Source organism: Chiloscyllium plagiosum, chromosome 20 (genome assembly GCF_004010195.1).
Source record: "Chiloscyllium plagiosum isolate BGI_BamShark_2017 chromosome 20, ASM401019v2, whole genome shotgun sequence".
Taxonomy (NCBI): Eukaryota; Metazoa; Chordata; class Chondrichthyes; order Orectolobiformes; family Hemiscylliidae; genus Chiloscyllium; species Chiloscyllium plagiosum.
In genome coordinates this window covers 4,344,618-4,362,779 of record NC_057729.1, presented here as the reverse complement: position 1 = coordinate 4,362,779, position 18,162 = coordinate 4,344,618, and the positions used below count along the sequence as shown (strand labels likewise).

Genomic DNA, 18,162 nt, shown 5'->3' with positions numbered 1-18,162 from the left:
AAAGAAGTTGTATTGATTTATTTGAATGATTTGATTTTCACAGTACAAACATCGCAGAAAGACAAACTTAGATAGGCATGCAATATAGAGAACAATCACCGATCCAGAAAGAGCTGTATGAACCTGTTGAGGGCTCTTTGGCAGTTCATGGAGTTGAAAACCTCTGTTCCAAGGTCTACCTCTGCATCTCAAATCAACATAACACCATCTGATCTCAACACTTATTACTGAACAGTGCTTTATGCTACTCTTCTAGGGAAGGTTTTGTTATTAATTACATTTCCTTTTTAAAACAACTGACTACATCTAAAGCTATAGTGCCCGATTGTTACATTTAATAGTTTTTAGAAGTATCCTTACTTTATCTCAGCTGAAGAGAGAAAATAAACAAAATAGTCTGCAAGTAAAAAGGGATCATACTAGTACTTTAATGAATGAAGGGCAAATCTCTCACTGCCCTCCTTGTTGCAGTTGCCAATCTGCAATCTGCTTCCCATTTTAGAGATTGTTTTACTGCCTGAAAGCCCGTAAAACAATCAGTAAAGGAGTTTAAAAGGCTGTATGTCAACACCAGAACTGACAAGGTATCTTTATTTAGAAGCACACAAATTACCAATCTAACAAACTAAAACAGAGCTGAAAATGTGTTGCTGGAAAAGCACAGCAGGTCAGGCAGCATCCAGGGAACAGGAGAATCGACGTTTCGGGCATAAGCCCTTCTTCAGGAAGAAGGGCTTATGCCCGAAACGTCGATTCTCCTGTTCCCTGGATGCTGCCTGACCTGCTGCGCTTTTCCAGCAACACATTTTCAGCTCTGATCTCCAGCATCTGCAGACCTCACTTTTTCTTAACAAACTAAAACAAGGTACTCAGACAGGTTCAGCAGCTGCAGGATAAGACTTTTCAGGCCAGTTCATAAAGTTGAATTTCAGAACATAGCCTACTGTGGGCACTATTGTTTTAAAACTACAGATCATATTAAACCACACACACAAACCTTCAAAAAGGAATTCCATTTCCATTAGCATCACAATGTCTTCTTAATTAAATGGCTGGAAGAATCAGCAGAATTCAATAGTTGACTCAAAACAACTTTCTCTCCAATAGAGAGGCTTCTTGATGATCCCACCATACCTATGCTTCATCATTATCTCCCTCTTCTTCTTCGAACTCTTCCTGTTCATCTGCAGTAGCATCCTGATACTGTTGGTACTCTGATACCAGGTCATTCATGTTGCTCTCAGCTTCAGTGAACTCCATCTCATCCATCCCCTCTCCAGTGTACCAGTGCAAGAAGGCCTTCCTACGGAACATGGCAGTGAACTGATCAGAGATTCGCTTGAACAACTCCTGAATGGCAGTGCTGTTGCCGATGAAGGTAGAGGACATTTTGAGGCCCCGGGGAGGAATGTCACAGACAGCTGTCTTAACGTTATTGGGAATCCACTCCACAAAGTAACTGCTGTTCTTGTTCTGAACATTCAGCATCTGCTCATCTACTTCTTTCATGGACATCCGGCCTCGGAATATGGCAGCAACGGTCAAGTAGCGTCCATGCCGCGGGTCACAAGCTGCCATCATATTTTTAGCATCAAACATTTGCTGGGTTAGCTCTGGCACAGTGAGTGCTCTGTAATTCTGGCTGCCACGGCTGGTTAGTGGGGCAAAGCCTGGCATGAAGAAGTGGAGCCGAGGGAAGGGCACCATGTTCACTGCCAGCTTGCGAAGGTCAGCATTGAGTTGTCCAGGAAAGCGAAGGCATGTGGTAACTCCGCTCATGGTTGCAGAGACCAAGTGATTAAGGTCTCCGTATGTGGGAGTGGTCAGCTTCATGGTACGAAAGCAGATATCATAAAGGGCTTCATTGTCAATGCAGTATGTCTCGTCTGTGTTCTCCACCAGCTGATGGACAGACAGGGTAGCATTGTATGGCTCCACCACAGTGTCCGAAACTTTAGGTGAGGGCATCACACTGAATGTGTTCATGATACGGTCAGGGTATTCTTCCCGGATCTTACTGATGAGGAGGGTGCCCATCCCAGAGCCAGTACCACCACCCAGAGAGTGAGTGAGCTGGAATCCCTGTAAACAGTCACAGCTTTCAGACTCCTTCCTCACCGCATCAAGCACTGCATCCACCAGTTCAGCTCCCTCAGTGTAGTGACCTTTGGCCCAATTATTTCCAGCACCACTTTGACCTAGAAGAAAGACAGTACATGCAAAAGTACGTGTTACAATGCCATTCAAAGCTTTTCTGCTCCGAAACTAATTTTTATACAATCATTTTTATTTCTGATTACTACTATGTTGAAAATATTATGTTTGAAGGGTTGATTTTCTTCAGGTCTTCCTTGCACACGGTAGTACAATTCCGCAGAAGCCAACAGTCCTTTTTGCCTGACTCATATGATTACCTATCATATATGCAACATGAACAGCAAATACAAATAGCAAGAGAGATAGGCTTTAAGGAGAATCTGGAGGGGAAAAAAAAAAGTGAGGCATAGATGTTGAACAGCCAATGATGGTGGAGAAATTCCAATTAGGGATGCTCAGGAAGTCAGAATTGGATGAGGGCAGATGCTTTGTAAATTGTGTTCCTCAAGAGATTACAGAAATGAAGGCAGCCAAGGAGGTCTTTGAAATGAACAAGAATTTTTAAATTGAGACAGTACTTGACCAGGAGCTAATGCAAATGTAGAAGTGATGGGTGAATGGAACTTAGTGCAAGGAGAAGGACAGCAGAATTTTGAATTACCCCAGGTTTAAAGAATTTGGGAAGCCTTAGAATAGTTGGGTTTAAAGATATCAAGGACATGGATGAGGGGGTTTCAGTAACAGGTGAGCAAGGGTCAGGGGTATAACTTGGCACTGTTGCAGAGGTAAAAATAGTCTTAATGATCATAGATTTTTGATCAAAAACTAATATCACTAAGGTCTGGTTCAGCCCCAGCTGTTGAAATACAGAAGGTTGGCGTTGAGAACAGAAATCAAAGGCATTCACCTAATTCCTCCCAATGAGCGATTGGTGGAAGTTTGTGCTCACCTGAGACAAGCAGTCTTATAATTTAGCACTAGTGTAGTAGCTGAGAAAGGGGTGTGGGGGAGAGTAGTGTAATCTGTTTACATATGAAAACAAACTGTGTCAAAAGATGATGTTGCTGAGGACAGCATGAGAACTACAGGGGCAAAAAGAGATCTCTGGGGAACATCTGGGGTGTACAGGAGCTGCAAGGAGAAAGTGAGGACTGCAGATGCTGGAGATCAGAGCTGAAAATGTGTTGCTGGAAAAGCGCAGCAGGTCAGGCAGCATCCAAGGAGCAGGAGAATCAACGTTTCGGGCATGAGCCCTTCTTCCTGAAGAAGGGCTCATGCCTGAAACGTCGATTCTCCTGCTCCTTGGATGCTGCCTGACCTGCTGCGCTTTTCCAGCAACACATTTTCAGCTCTGTACAGGAGCTGCATAAATATTTACTCATCTTTAACTACAGGTGAGGTGCCTGATGACTGGGGGGTGGTTCATGTTGTACCTTTGTTTAAAAAAAGGTTGTAAGGAGAAACCAGGTAACTATAGACCTGAGTCTGACTTTGGATGTGGGTACATTGTTGGGGATGATTATAAAAGATAAGATTTATGGACATTTAGAGGCAAAAAAGGAAAGGTTCATGTCTCTCATACTTGATTGAGTCTTTTGAGGAAGGTAACAAAAAGATTGATGATGGCAGAGCAGATGTTGTTCATTTGGATTTTAGTAAAGCCTTTGACAAGGTTCCGCATGATAGACTAATTAGTAACATTAGGTCATACGGGATTCAGGGTAAGTTCGCCAGTTGGATGCATAATTGACTTAACAGCAGGAGACAAGTGGTGGAGGGTTGTTTTTCAGACTGGAGACTTGCCACTAGCGGTATTCCACAGAGATCAGTTCTGGGTCTTGTTTTGTCTGTCATTTATATAAATGATTTGGATGAGAATATAGAAGGCATAGTTAGTAAGTTTGCAGATGACACCAAAATGGGTAGCATAATAGACAGTGAAGAGGTTTTCTAAGATTACAAAGGGATCTTTATCAGATGAGTCAATGGGCTGAAAAATGGCAGATAGAGTTCAATCTGGATAAAGTGAGGTATTGCATTTTGGTACAAACAAGGGTAGGGCTTACACAATTAATGGCGAAAAACAAGGACTGCAGATGCTGGAAACCAGAGTCTAGATTAGAGTGGTGCTCCTCGGATGCTGCCTGACCTGCTGTGCTTTTCCAGCGCCACTTTAATCTACACAATTAATGGTAGGACCTTTTGAGTGTTGTAGAATAGCAGGTACATAATTCTTTGAAGTTTGCATCACATACAGATAGGGTGGTTAAAAAGATATTTGGTATGTTCGCCTTCTTGCTCGGTCCTTTGAGTATAGGAGTTGGGAAATCATGTTGAGGTTGTACAGGACATTGGTGAGGCCTCTTCAGGAATACTGTGTCCAGTTTTGGTTGCCCAGTTATAGGAAGGATATTATTAAGCTGGAGAGGGTTCAGAAGAGATTTACCAGGATGTGGCCGGATACAGAAGGTTTGAATTATAAAGAAAGGCTGAATAGCCTGGACTTTTTCCACTGAAGCATAGAAGGTTGACACAACCTATAAAAGTTTATAAAATAATGAGAGATATAGATAGAGGTAATAATAGTTGTTTTTCCCTAGGATGGAGGATTTCAAGACTATGGGCGCATTTTTAAGGAGAGAGAAGAGAGATTTGAAGAAAGACATGAGAAGCAATTTTTTTTTAATCACAGAGGGTTGCTCACAGGTGGAATGAACTTCCTGAAGTGGTGGATGTGGGTACAATTACAACATTTAAAAGACATTTGGATAGGTACATGAATAGGAATATGGGCCAGGAGCAGGTGGAACTAATTTTGTTTAGGATTTCATTTGGCATGGACCAAAGGGTCAGTTTCCATGCTGTGACTCTGACTAAAAATCTGTATAATTTAGACAAGTACAGAACTAAGCAAATGCAGTTACAGGTCAGTGAATAGGTGTTGAAGGTGTAAAAAGCTGCAGATAGGTAGAGAAGGTTAAAGAAAGAAGGTTTAACATTCTTATAATCACATAGATGTCATTTATAGACTCAGATGTTGTAACACAGAGGGAAACCATTTGGCCCACCATGTCCACACACTCTCACTGCCCTAATTGTATTCTCCAGTTTTTGTCTCATAGTGCTGGGCTCTATGGCAGTACAAGTGACTATTTAAACATTAGGAGTTACGAAGGTTTCTGACTCATTTATAAGAATAATAGGAGATGATTCAATACTGCAGTAGGGCCAGGAACTTGATTGGAAGAATTCAAGCATGAAACTCTGGTATATATGAACATGGGTTTTGGAGGTAACATTATGTTAAACAACTGTGAACAGGAACAGGAGCTTGGAGATGGACAGTTAGTTTGAAAGGGTGGTGGGATCAAGGGTTGACTTATTCAGATGAGTGATGACAACAGATTTCATGAGGGAGGAACAATACCCAGAGAAGAAAATTGGTCACTCTACTAGTTAGGATAAGTCCAAGGGAAGTTGTGGGGGTTAGCGGATTTGATCAAAAAGGGTTGAGGGAGCAAGAGGTGGGCCTTATGGACATGATGAGATCAGGAAGGTGTGAGGAGAGAGAAACTAGGGAAAGATGTAAAATGACATCAAGAATGAAGCTTGGGCCTTAGAGGTGGATGGCCTGTTGAACTGGGGAATTGCAAGTGTTCGGAAGATACTAACAAGACATCCATAAGCTCCTCATTTTCTGTTGGAGACAAAGATGGAAGAGATTGGGGGGGGAGAGAAAAGAGTAGCTGGGAATGCAATAGATAGATGAAGTCTGACGGTGATAGGTTAGAGCAGACGGTGGAGTGAATAGATGGGAAGGCGGATGGACAGGTCGGATAGTTCAAAAGGACGGTGCTGGGTTGGAGGATTAGATCTGGAATAAGGTGGGGTGGGGGAAACTGGTGAAAGCAACATTGATCCCATGTGGTTGGAGGGTCCCAAGACAGAAGATAAGTTGTTCTTCCTTCAGGCGTTGGGTGGCTAGAATTTGGTGGTGGAGGCATCCCAGGATTTGCACGACCTTGGCAGAGTGGGAGCGGGGGTTGAAGTCTTTGGCCACAGGGCAGTAGGATTGTTTAGCGTATATGTCCCCTGAGATGTTCTCTAAAATGTTCCGCAAGTTGGCGTCCTGTCTGTCCAGCATACAGGAGACCACATCGCAAGGAAAGGACACAGTGTGGAGGTGCAAGAAAATCTGTTGGGTATGGAAGGATCTTTTGAGGCCTTGGATGGTGGCAAGGAGGAGATGTGGGCAGAGGTTTTACACCTCTTGTGGTGGCAAGGGAAGGTGCCAGGAGTGGAAGGTGGATTGATGGGAGGCATGAACCTTACAAGGAAATCGCAGAGAGAATGGTCTCTGTGGAATCCAGATAAGGGTGGGTAGGGAAATATATCGCTGGTGGTGAGATCTGTTTGTACGTGGTCGAAATGGCAGAGGATGATGTGTTGTATGGGGTGGGGTGGAAGGTGAGGACCAGGGGAGTTCTGTCCTTGTGATTGAAAGGGTGGGGTTCAACAGCAGAGGTGAGGGAAATGGATGAGATGCGCTGGAGGGCATCATTGACCACGTGGGAGGGGAAATTGTGGTCCTTGAAGGAGGAGGCCATCTGACAGTAAGGGCTAAATTAGTTGCCTGTGGTATATATTCATGTCTGTATTCTTTGAACTTAGGCAAGCAGAGTGGAAAGCCTTTTTAGGCCAGAATGAGAGAGAATAATGGGGACTAGGGGATTAAATAGTGAAGGTGAGGTTGAACAAATCAGTAGTTGCAGAACTGTTAAAGGGATACCCAAATTCTTCTTAATTACAATATTTAATATTTCTCACTATTTAAAAGGTTTTCTATTCTTCCTACCAAAGTGAATACATTTGCATTCTTCCATCTACCACCTCATTTACTATCTTAAGCTACATTTCTCCCTCTTCAGCTTCTTTATGATCTCCACACAGCTACTTTCCAACTAGCCTTGTATGATCAGTAAAACTATGTATTGCCTCAGTACTTCAACAAAATGAATAATACCCAAAATCTAAATATACTATTTGTACTGTTTCCTGATCATCCACCCTTGTAGTTAACCTTTAAAACAAAATCTGCTTTAGAAAATACAATTATCCTTTCATAAACCCACATTGACTCTACCTAATCATTGTATGATCTTTCAAGTACCATTTCCATAATTTCCTTCCCTGGACGAGACATGCTCGAGGGTCAGTCACCTCATTCACCTCCGAGTGGTAAGTAACAGAAGATTGCACACATTAAACCTGGGACTGAATTCTCATTTTTGAAGGGAGAATAGTACTTAAATAAAAAAGGCTCCATCTTTGGTCCAATTACACTGAGCTACTTCATCTATAGATTCCAATCAGCCGTACTGAAGCATTTGCTTATGCAATAAAAAAGTTATACTGCTATATTCCTACCAAATACAAAGTTATCTGGTCTAAATATTTGTCCAAATGGTCCAGATCTGACAGAGTCCATAGTCCCAGGTTCCAAATCCACCAGAATTGCACGAGGAACATACTTGTCACCTGGAAAAGAGAAATACAAGAGCAACATTAAAGAAAATAAGAAGAGTGGAATTTAATGGTGTTTTCTATAGTGAGTTAATGGTGAGGATCATTTAATCCGGTAGATGGGTGGAAGCCCAGCGACCTTCCTGCCTCTGCTCTGATGAAGGACAGCCTCACACTGCCATTTGAAGTCGATAATAAGGCAATTAATGTCAAACAAACACCATCCTTCACCATAGCAACACACATCATGCCATCACTTCCCAGGATACTGCCAAGCAATGAAGAGTTTCTGGCCTCAGTGGCCAGCTGCCGTCAGGACATTCTCCTTTGATCCCAGAATAACTTATCGACCACTTACATGCTTATTGTTTAATGGGGAAGGCCTACATGAACAGAGGCAACTCAGAGCTCTTTGAGCCAGAAGATTAGATCCATATTGCTTCCATTAAACCCAGCCTAAAGCTTCCAACAAAGTTAAATAAATATTTAATGGTCTCTTCCAGTATTTAAGACAGACTAGAGATATTACAAAAATGGAAATGTGTTGCTGGAAAAGCGCAGCAGGTCAGGCAGCATCTAGGGAACAGGAGAACTGGGGGGAGGGGAAATGAGGGAACTGGTGAAATCCGAGTTCATCCCTTGTGGTTGGAGGGTTCCTAGCCGGAAGATGAGGCGTTCTTCCTCCAACCGTCGTTTTGCTGTGGTCTGACGATGGAGGAGTCCAAAGACCTGCATATCCTTGGTGGAGTGGGAGGGGGAATTGAAATGTTGAGCTACAGGGTGGTTGGGTTGGTTGGTCCGGGTGTCCCAGAGATATTACAAGGCAGGGAAAGATGAGGAGAAAGCGTATAATTGTATTTATTTTGGATTGATGCAGTAAAGAGCCAGTACAGAAACAATGGGCTAAATAGTCTCCTGTGACATAAATGTCTGATTCTTGATGAGAGAGTGTGAAGTATTAACACATACCGTTAATAGATCCAGCTATTGGTTGACCAATGTATCAGCAAATAATTTCCTCTATCCTATTCTTACCAATTACTTCCTTCTCCCTTCAAAGTTGGTGTGGTTTTAAATCCGAACCCTTTGTAATACTCCTTTCCTTCATCTTAAGGATACTACTTCCTCAAGATGTGTTCTTAATATCATTAATTCTTTGGTATCATAAATCCAGGATCTCCTGGTCATCTGTTGCTGTATTTGAAAACTCTGGAAAAAAGGCCATCAGCTTCAAATATTAACTCTTTCTTTCATACACATCCAAATCTATTGGAGTACTCCCAGCATTTTGCTTTTATTACCCATCATATACTGAACTAAAATGTATTCTTCTCATCCCTCTGTTTTACTTGGAATATATCTGGCAGTGGTATACAAGTGTCACATTTGATTGACTACTTTCATCCCTTACTTCCTAATCTATCTATTGCCTTTGTTAAGTTACCATTTTGTTTTACTTCTTAGTCAGCTGTTTCTCTTCCCTCTTTTGCTATCTACTTTTAAATTCTGATTTTAATTTCTAAGCAAGATCATAATCTTCTGATGCACTCAGCAGCCCACAATCGTCTGTCCATGCCTGTTAAAATGAATGGGTGAGCAGAGAAATGGCAAAACTCAAGAGTATCCAAGATCCTGTTTGTGATTTTTTTTTACTTAGCTTGATATTTCATTTCTACTTTGCATTCTTGTCTGAATTATCAGCCTTTAGACTTAGCTTTTTGAAAAGTACTCATCTCTTAAGGTTTAGAAAAGGCTGTCCCTCAACGATGGATTTTTTTGCCATTGAAACAGCAGCTATTTTACTCCAATCAGACAGCATTTTTTAAACCAATTTTTCAGACCCTAGAAGTTTAAAGAACAGGGACTGAAGCTTTTAAGTGTAGAAATCTGGTGACTATCAAAGACGGCAGTGCAGCAGACCACATCTGTCAGATTGAGAAATTAAGAGCAAACAGTTAAAAGTGAAATAAAAGTGGCGTGCTGTCTCAGCATGGAACAGCAACTAACCCCATAGATCTTTAATAATTTGTAGCTTACTCAATGGTTCTACGGGATCAATGATTCTCTCCAAAAAGATCAACACCTTTGTGCTTGGGTTCTCTCCCCCTCAAACTTTCAGTCAGTGCAATGGACAGTTGCATAGACAACATCAAATCCTCTGGGTGGCGGGATTCCTTACCGGCTGCTTCATTGTAATAGACGTTGATCCTATCCAGCTGTATACCACTTTCACCACGGGCACTTCCCGAAGGATCAATTCCATGTTCGTCGCTGATCACCTCCCAAAACTATGAACATGGATTAACAAGCACAAGTTCATTCACAAATGTAAGGAAAATACTCGCATTTGTGTAGCTTCTTTCACAATCACATTTAAGAGTGCCAGTGAAGTGATTTTGAAGTATGGTCACTTATGTAGGAACAGTGCAATCGAGTTGTCCACTGAAAGCTCCTACAAAGGTAATGTGAAATTATTAGATAATCTGCTTCCCTGAAATTGATGGAGGGATAAATATTGGTCAAAACATCCGGAATAACTCCCCGATCTTCTGCGAAAAGTGAAAAATTATTGGTCGAATATGCAGCGTTTTAATTGATAAAGCTTGATGATGAATGCCCAGTCTGAATGAGATAATTATTACTCACCTTATTCTTGGACGTGTCTGCACGCATGCGATGCGGTCTGGAACAATTACAGGCAGATATGGTGAAGGGCGCAGGCCATTGAAGTTGAGGGGTTTGTGACGGTCTATATAAACCACACCCTTTTTAGCTGCACATCGACAGAATAGAGCCGACAGTGAATGGGGTACAATGGAATGATTCCCTCCACCAGCAGGGAGACGATAAGAGTGTTTTCCTTGTCAACTCACACAAACCCCTAGGCGTACAGCACTCAATATAACATTCGATTGGGAATCAGTGAACCCTTCATTCGCATGTGACAGCTGGATACCCCACTCCCGCAGTTTCCTGTCTGTATGGGAGCTTTCCCGGGGGAAAGCCAGCGGCTTCCTCTTGTAACCCCGAGAGACTTCATCTTTCTGGGACTGACTGGGAAAGGACCAGCTACCGGAGAATGCAGGAGATTCCTCACATATTGCAGACTCAGCAGTAGAACAGATCCAAAGCAGAACAGACTCAAACCCGGGTGGAGGAAGAATGGAACCGATTACCCCATAAAACGCAACTACCCGCTCAAGGGGGAGGAGGGGACATCGGGTAGCTAATTATTATACTATGCTGCAAACATACAAAAAAACCATTTATGAACGCTGGAACAATTTGACTTGTAAAAAAATATTATTGGTCTGCTGAGCCTTTTTTCCTTGAAACTCCTGCTTTATGCGGGGGGGGGGGGGGAGAAATAAAGCTTTGCATGACCTCAGGAATTTGGGAGTATCCTGGAAAACCAAACTTTGATTTAAAAAAAACCCAAGATCGATCCCCGTGTTTGCTTCAAATTGAGCCAAGGCTTGGTTCCCAGAGTGAGAGGCTTTGATTGAGATGGGAATGAGAACCGGCCGCTTCTCTGTCGAATTGTGGAGTAGACAAAGGAATAGAGAGCGAGGCGAGCAAGCCTGTCAGCAGCAGCCTGTGCGCATGTCCTACTCCTCACACAGCCCCACTTGCAGACACAAACCTAGCAATTTAAGCAGAATCCCTTTTCTCCAGGAAAAAAAACAGCTGCACCAGCTGGAAAATACACCATATGATGCAGTCTCAATGCGAATTGTCAGATTATGTCAGATGGAATGAAATCCTAACGGTTTAAAGCAGTGTAGAAAGGGCGTGGTTTCATTTCCTTGATGGGACATAGCTGAGTAGCATTTTATAAGATCATTTCGATTGACAGAAATGATTTGCATTTTTTTTTAGGAACAGAAATGATTTGAATGTGGTTAGTGGTGGATTTCTTACCTTGGCTCCGATCTGGTTCCCGCATTGTCCAGCCTGGATGTGTAGAATTTCCCTCATTGTTGCTCCTGCTCTTTTTAGGGGACTCTTGTTTCTTTTGGTAGATACCCCACGATCAATTAAAAGAAAAACTCAGATGTTTGATCGCTTAACATATGCTGCGGGGAATGGTGCGCTTGCGGACAGCTGTAAAGTTCGCTTTTTTGTTTGCTGCAGAAGGGTGTCAATATTGCGGAGGGCTCGCCGTTAGGATGGAGCTCTGCAACTACCGCTAAGACACTGCTCTACAGCTCCCGGCTCACATTAGCGAAGCGCCTCCTTCGGCCACCGATTTTATAAAGTGTCCAACCTTGTGCACTCTGGGAGATGTAGTTGCCTCACAGTATCATGAACTAAACCTAGAATTTCAGAAATAGGAGCCGGAGTAGATTAAATCAGCTTCACGAACCTACTGTGCCATTGACTACGATCAAATGGATGAACTATTTGCCCACGTTCCACCTCCCCACGCTCTCCAAATATCTCTTGACTAATCAGTAATCAATGGATCTCTGATTTGATTCTTCGTGGACTGAGCATGCGCGCTGTTAAGGTGAAGATTTCAAAGATTAACAATCCATTGAAGGAATACACTTCTCCTAATCTCAGTCTTAAATTTCCCACCTCTTATTCTAAAACTACTCTAGACTCACCCAGTTAGGGTAAAATAATTCCAGCAACTAGCATTTCAATTGAGTTTTAGGATTATGTTCAATAGATCACTTCTCATTCTTCTAAATTATAAGCAATATGTACCAAATCACTCTCTCCTCAAAGCACTCAAGGTGTGGTCTCTTTACACTGCAGAATGAAAGGGCAAAGAATAATACCTTACATTTGTAATATACACCAAATTAGGCAGTGTAGTTAAAATAAAGAGGGACTGCAGTGAAATATACGAACTTGCAGAATTATTATGTAATTGGCAAATGAGGGTCCGCACAGATAAATGTGAGGTGATACAATATGAGCATAAATAAGAACATACAAATTAGTCAGGAACAGGGCCTTAACTCTGTTTGATATTTTATAAGATCATGGCTGATCTGATTGTTGCCCTAATTCCACTTACCTCTTTGCTTCCCAAAATTGTTTGACCCTTTTGTTACTGAAGAATGTTTCCACCTTACCTTTAAAAATGTTCAAATGATCCAGCCTCTACCATACTATAGGGATGACTTTCACATACCCACAATGCTCAAGAGTTCAAAAAAGTCCTATTCACCTCTGTCTTAGTTTTGAAACCATATCCCCTAGTTCTCTTCGACAAGCAGAAATACATTTTCAGAATCCACCCTGTCAAATTCCCTTAGGATCTTACATATCTATATTATTACCTCCCATTCTTCTAAAGTCCAATGGATGCTACCTACACAGCTCAACTTCTCCTCATATGATAATAGCCTCATTCCAGGTCTGAGTTGAGTGGACTTTATCAGAATTGCTTCTAATATAATGATAACTTTTCTTAAGTGCGACCAAAAAGTCACACGTAATTCAGATGCACTCCTACCAATGCTTGGTAGGATGAATTGGGAGATCAGTTATGACTTTGAAGGCGCCAGTCTGGGTAGGTTACTTAAGGTACAAATACACAAATTGCTAAAGTTGTGCCATGGGTCAGCAAGGCAATAAAATAAGAAATTCAAACATCAGGCTTTATTTCAAGAGGTATAGTTTGAAAAGTTGGAAAAGTTATTTGAAATCCATACTGAACCTTGATAAGTATAAGATAACACCTTTTCGGATGTTATGCAGCAGCATGTAAATAATCGAATAAGAGTAGTCATACAGCACAGAAACAGATCCTTTGGCCCAATTCGTCCATGTTGACCAGGTTTCCTAAACTGAAATAGTCCAATTTGCATGTATTTGGCCCATATTCCTCTGAAAAAAACTTTCCTATCCATGTACCATCCAAATAATTTTTGAATTTTGTAATTCTGCATACCTCTACCACTTTCCCTGGCAGCTGTTTCCATAAATGCACTATTTTTTTGTGAGGAAAAGTTGTCCCTCAGGTCCTTTTTAAATCTTTTGCCTCTCACCTTTAACCCTTCCACACCTCTAGTTTTGGACTCCCCTACCTTGAAGAAAAGTCCTTAGCTATTCACCTAACCTATGCCTCTCACAATTTGATTAACCTCTATAAGGTCACCCCCCAGCCTTATACTCCACGGGGAAAAAAAATCCCAGCATATCCATCCTCTCATAATTCAAACCCTCCAGTACCGGACTTGAAGCGTTAACGCTTTCCATCTCCGTAGACAATCAGTTTTTTCAGTATTCTCGTGTTTAAATAAAACAAAGATTTCAGGAGTAACTCTTTCATCCATTGAGTGGCTAAAACGAGGAACGTGCCGCCATATATTGTAGTTGAAGTTCTCCTCCACTTCCCACACCTCCGCCTATAACCTTGACGAAGGTGAAGCCAGAGAAACACATAGGGTAGAAAGAGAGAAAAGTACAGACAGGACGGCTCCTGTAGAACATAAATGCTGGACTGGATCATTTGGGAGGAATGGTCAGGGCATCTGCCCAGAAAGGACTACAACTCCCAGGATGCTGCGCGGTTGAGTTATCGTCACAACTGCAGGCGGGGATACCGTTGATTGGCAACATATTCGCCAATCACTACTGGGATATCCGGGCAAAACAGGCCAATGAAACAGGAGGAGGGATGTTGATTGACAGCCCAGACGGAGACGGTTGGAAGTTGGTTCAGGCTGAAGATGGCGCGGAAGCCGGAGCTGTTGATGAAGTACCTGACTGAAGTGGAAGAGCTGGCGGAGAGTTTGTTGGCCGATAAACAGCAGGTACACTGCTGGATTGCGTTTCGGGTTAGGCTGATTTGGATCCTAGGCCCTTGATGCCCGTGCCCATACTGCGCTTACTGCTGGACCAAGTGTCCCTACTGGGCACAGGGCCGTCTCCAAATGTGTTTGTGTTCAATGTCAGCCTACCCAGGATAGATATAGACCGGGTCAGCTGCAGGGTCAGAAATCTCCGAGCATTGTTGTCTTCAAATTCCAGACAGCAGCTTCGACTTGCACCAGCGTGACATTGCTCTATTGAGTACCAACTGCCTTGGGAGTTATTGGAGTAATAGACCGAGTAATGGCTTGTGCTGTAAACTCTACGAACCACTTATTATTCATTACTTCAAAAGCCAGCTGTCATAATGTGGTCGAAATACCTTTGCTGTTCTATCTAGCCTAATGATATATTAAAGGTTCAATTTGCTCTGCTGACCTGCAGGAAATTGGATGTTCAGGCTGGGCTGGGATGTCTCTGTCTTACAGGTAGAATGTAAGGAATTTATATTGCCATCCCTTGCCATTCAGAGCCATTTAGGAGAATGTGAGGACTGCAGATGCTGGGGATCAGAGCTGAAAATGTGTTGCTGGAAAAGTGCAGCAGGTCAGGCAGCATCCAAGGAGCAGGAGAATTGACATTTCAGGCATGAGCACTTCTTCAGGAATGAGCCATTTACATGGCCATTTCCAAGTTATTCAGAGTGAATTTACATTATCATCCCCTATGCAGAAACCAGTAGAAAACTTCAGTTGGAATTTTGACTACTCGCTACATTTGAAAAATGGTTCACAACAGATTTGACCATTAAGGGATGATTTATGTTATATTGTTTCTGGAAATGATGTCACTGCATTGTGTCTTGAATGGTATGTAACTGTGGGGTTGTCTTGTGGGCATTACTGACTATGATGTAAAGATTTTGTATAAAGGAAGAACTGTTCTTTTGTTCAGAGAGATCATTTGACATGGTTTCGCAAGCCTTGCGAAATGCATTAAAGGGTTTTTCCAGAAAGCTTGTATTGTACTGTGCTTAATAAATTTCGGTTGTTCACAGAAATTAGCATACTGCAGTTGCATCAAGTGTGTACGAATCACAGGAAAAAAGAACCTATGTGTATCTTGCCATGGGGAAAGGGATCCTCACAATTAAATTAACTCTTAAATCCCTGAACATCTACCTCTGCCTGTCTGGTCACCGTAATGCTTCAGTCACCCCCTTCATCTCTAGCTTTTGTGCCCTTGGCCCCATTAAAATCATTACTCTGTCTAATCCTGGCCACATGCTTGGCACAGCTCTCATCTCTGTTTCCTAATCTGAAGTGCAAAGGGACTTAGGAGTCCAAGTTCAAGATTCTCTGAAGGTTATCATGCAGGTTCAATTTGCAGTTAGGAAGGCTAATGCAATGCTAGCATTTAGTATAGTATATACTAATTTATTATTACTTGTATTTAGGGAAATAATGAAAAGTGTTTAATTTTCCATACTCTGATGCCATTTTAATTACAAATTTAAAAATATACAATAGAAAATACACAAAAGAAATAATTAAGACAAATCAAAGATGCACCGTTTCTCTAGGTTATTACACTAATGGAGGTATCAGCTAAAAGGGCCATTAACTGGACTTTGAGAAATATTTCTCATCAGAAAAGCATAATGCATTGGATAACAGGAAAAGCCTTGATTAATTTCTACTCTTCCCTAAATGAGGGGCTCGTGATTGTAGTTGCAAGTCTGTCTACTTCCAGAAGAGCAGAGATGCATTGTTGAGGCTGTATAAGGCCATAGTCGGACCATATTTGCAATATTGTGAACAGTTTTGGGCCGCTTAGCTAAGGAAGCATGTGCTGACATCGGAAGTGTCCGGAGGAAGTTTCTGAGAGTGATCCCAGGGATGAAGGGCTTGTTATTATGAGGTGTGGTTGAGGACACTGCTCTGAACTTAATGGAGTTTAGAAGGATGAAGGGTGGAACTCACTGAAACTTAGAGGATGCTGAGAAGTCTGGATAGAGTGGATGTGGAGAAGATGTTTCCACTAGTAAGAACAGACTAGAATTTGAGGCCACAATCTCAGATTAAAGGGACAACTCTTTATAACTGAAATGAGGAGGAATTTCTGCAGTCAAGGTTTATTAATCTGTGGAACTCATTGCTGCAAAAAGCTGTGATGGCCAAATCATGGAGTGTATTTAAGATTAGTTCTTGATTGGTAAGGGGATCAAGAGTTATAGAGAGAAAGCAGGAGAATGAGTTGAGAAACGTATCAGCCATGATCAAATGGTGGACCAGACTCAGTAGGTTGCTGCACCTTATGGTCTGAGGCATGAGTACTATGGCTGAAACCTTGTTGAGTCATTTACCACTAGATTGAGCTGGACCAGATATCTCATTCTGCTGTTTTCAGAAAGCTGCTTACTCCAGGGTAATCTTGGAGCTAATAGATAACTCCCAGCTACTTTTCTCTACTGTAAACTGTTTCCTTAGCTTTCAACTGCAATGACTGTGACAAATTTATGGATTTTTCAACATTAAGATTGAGATCATTTGATTACCTGCCTCTGCCACTTTTTTCTCTTTTGGGAAAAACTGCAACATATGCAGCCTATTCTCAAGCCCTGAATTTGCTTCCTTCCCAGTTTTTCTCCTGTCTCCCATCATGGCCTCTCCAAGCTCAACTTGTCCATGAGACTAACTTCTTGAACAATTCCAACTGAACTGTTGCACCTTCTTCCTTACCCATGTTAGCTAAGATTGTTTACAGTTTTCTCCCTTGACGTCCAGTCTTTCAAATCTGTCATCACCAAGACAAATCTGCTTGATCTGTCCTTCAGTTTCTCCTATTATTCATTTACATACTTGGCCTCATGACATCATCCAAAAACACATCAGCTTTCACATGTACATATATTGTCAATCTTTCCTCCATTTCAATCTCTTTCAAGCTTAGGCTGCAGCTAAATTATCAGAATGCTTGCTTGAAATTTTTTCCCAATTAAATACTGCAAAGACTGAAATCATTGGTTTTGGTTCTTTCCATAAACTGCTCCTTTGATGTGATACCCATAGCTGTCCCTGTTGCCTTCAAATGAACAGGACTGTTTAATTGATTTGGCCATATATGAGTATTCAACCACACACCTATTTCATCATTAAGGCTGTCTATTTCCACCTCAATAATTTCATTCCTATCTTAGCTCATCTGCTGTTGAAATCCTCATCCTGGTCAGCCTCCCATATTCTGGTAAACTTGAGGTCACGGAAAATTCCATTGCAGATATCTAACTATCACCATTCGCCCATCATCCCTGAGCTTACTGAACAGCATTGCTTCTTTGTTAAGCATTTCCTCTTTTTTTTTCACAAAAAAAAAATCCATCCTCGATTATAAGTGGGAAAACAGAGGACTGGGAAGCTTTTAAAGAACAACAGAGGATTACTAAGAAGGAAATACGCAGAGAAAAAATCAGGTACGAAGGTAAACTGGCCAATAATATAAAGGAGGATAGGAAAAGCTTTTTTTAGGTATGTGAAAGGCAAAAAAATGGTTAAGACTAAAATTGGGCCCTTGAAGACAGAAACAGGGGAATATATTACGGGGAACAAAGAAATGGCAGAAGAATTGAATTGGTACTTCAGATCGGTGTTCACTGGGGAAGACACAAGCAATCTCCCTGAGGTAACAGTGGCTGAAGGACCAGAACTTAAGGGAATTTATATTTGCCAGGAATTGGTGTTGGAGAGACTGTTAGGTCTGAAGATTGATAAG

General features: G+C 41.8%; 2 protein-coding genes across 2 annotated transcripts in view; one reads left to right on the top strand and one right to left on the bottom strand.

Annotated features, from left to right (window-relative positions):
- Positions 1 to 776: 776 nt before the first annotated feature.
- Positions 777 to 11,859, bottom strand: LOC122559998 (tubulin beta chain-like). The gene is made up of 4 exons (XM_043710137.1): positions 11,542 to 11,859; positions 9,800 to 9,908; positions 7,525 to 7,635; positions 777 to 2,198 (listed from the first exon to the last, which is right to left on the bottom strand). Exons 1-4 carry the CDS (start codon positions 11,596 to 11,598, stop codon positions 1,135 to 1,137), a joined length of 1,341 nt encoding a protein of 446 aa, XP_043566072.1. The 5' UTR covers positions 11,599 to 11,859; the 3' UTR covers positions 777 to 1,134.
- Positions 11,860 to 14,253: 2,394 nt separating this feature from the next.
- pdrg1 (p53 and DNA-damage regulated 1) overlaps positions 14,254 to 18,162 on the top strand; it is a 25,315-nt gene continuing 21,406 nt past the window's right edge. Inside the window, exon 1 of the mRNA XM_043710136.1 lies at positions 14,254 to 14,393. Within this exon, the coding sequence (XP_043566071.1) occupies positions 14,310 to 14,393 (84 nt within the window). The 5' untranslated portion in view covers positions 14,254 to 14,309. The remainder of the gene's footprint in view (positions 14,394 to 18,162) is intronic.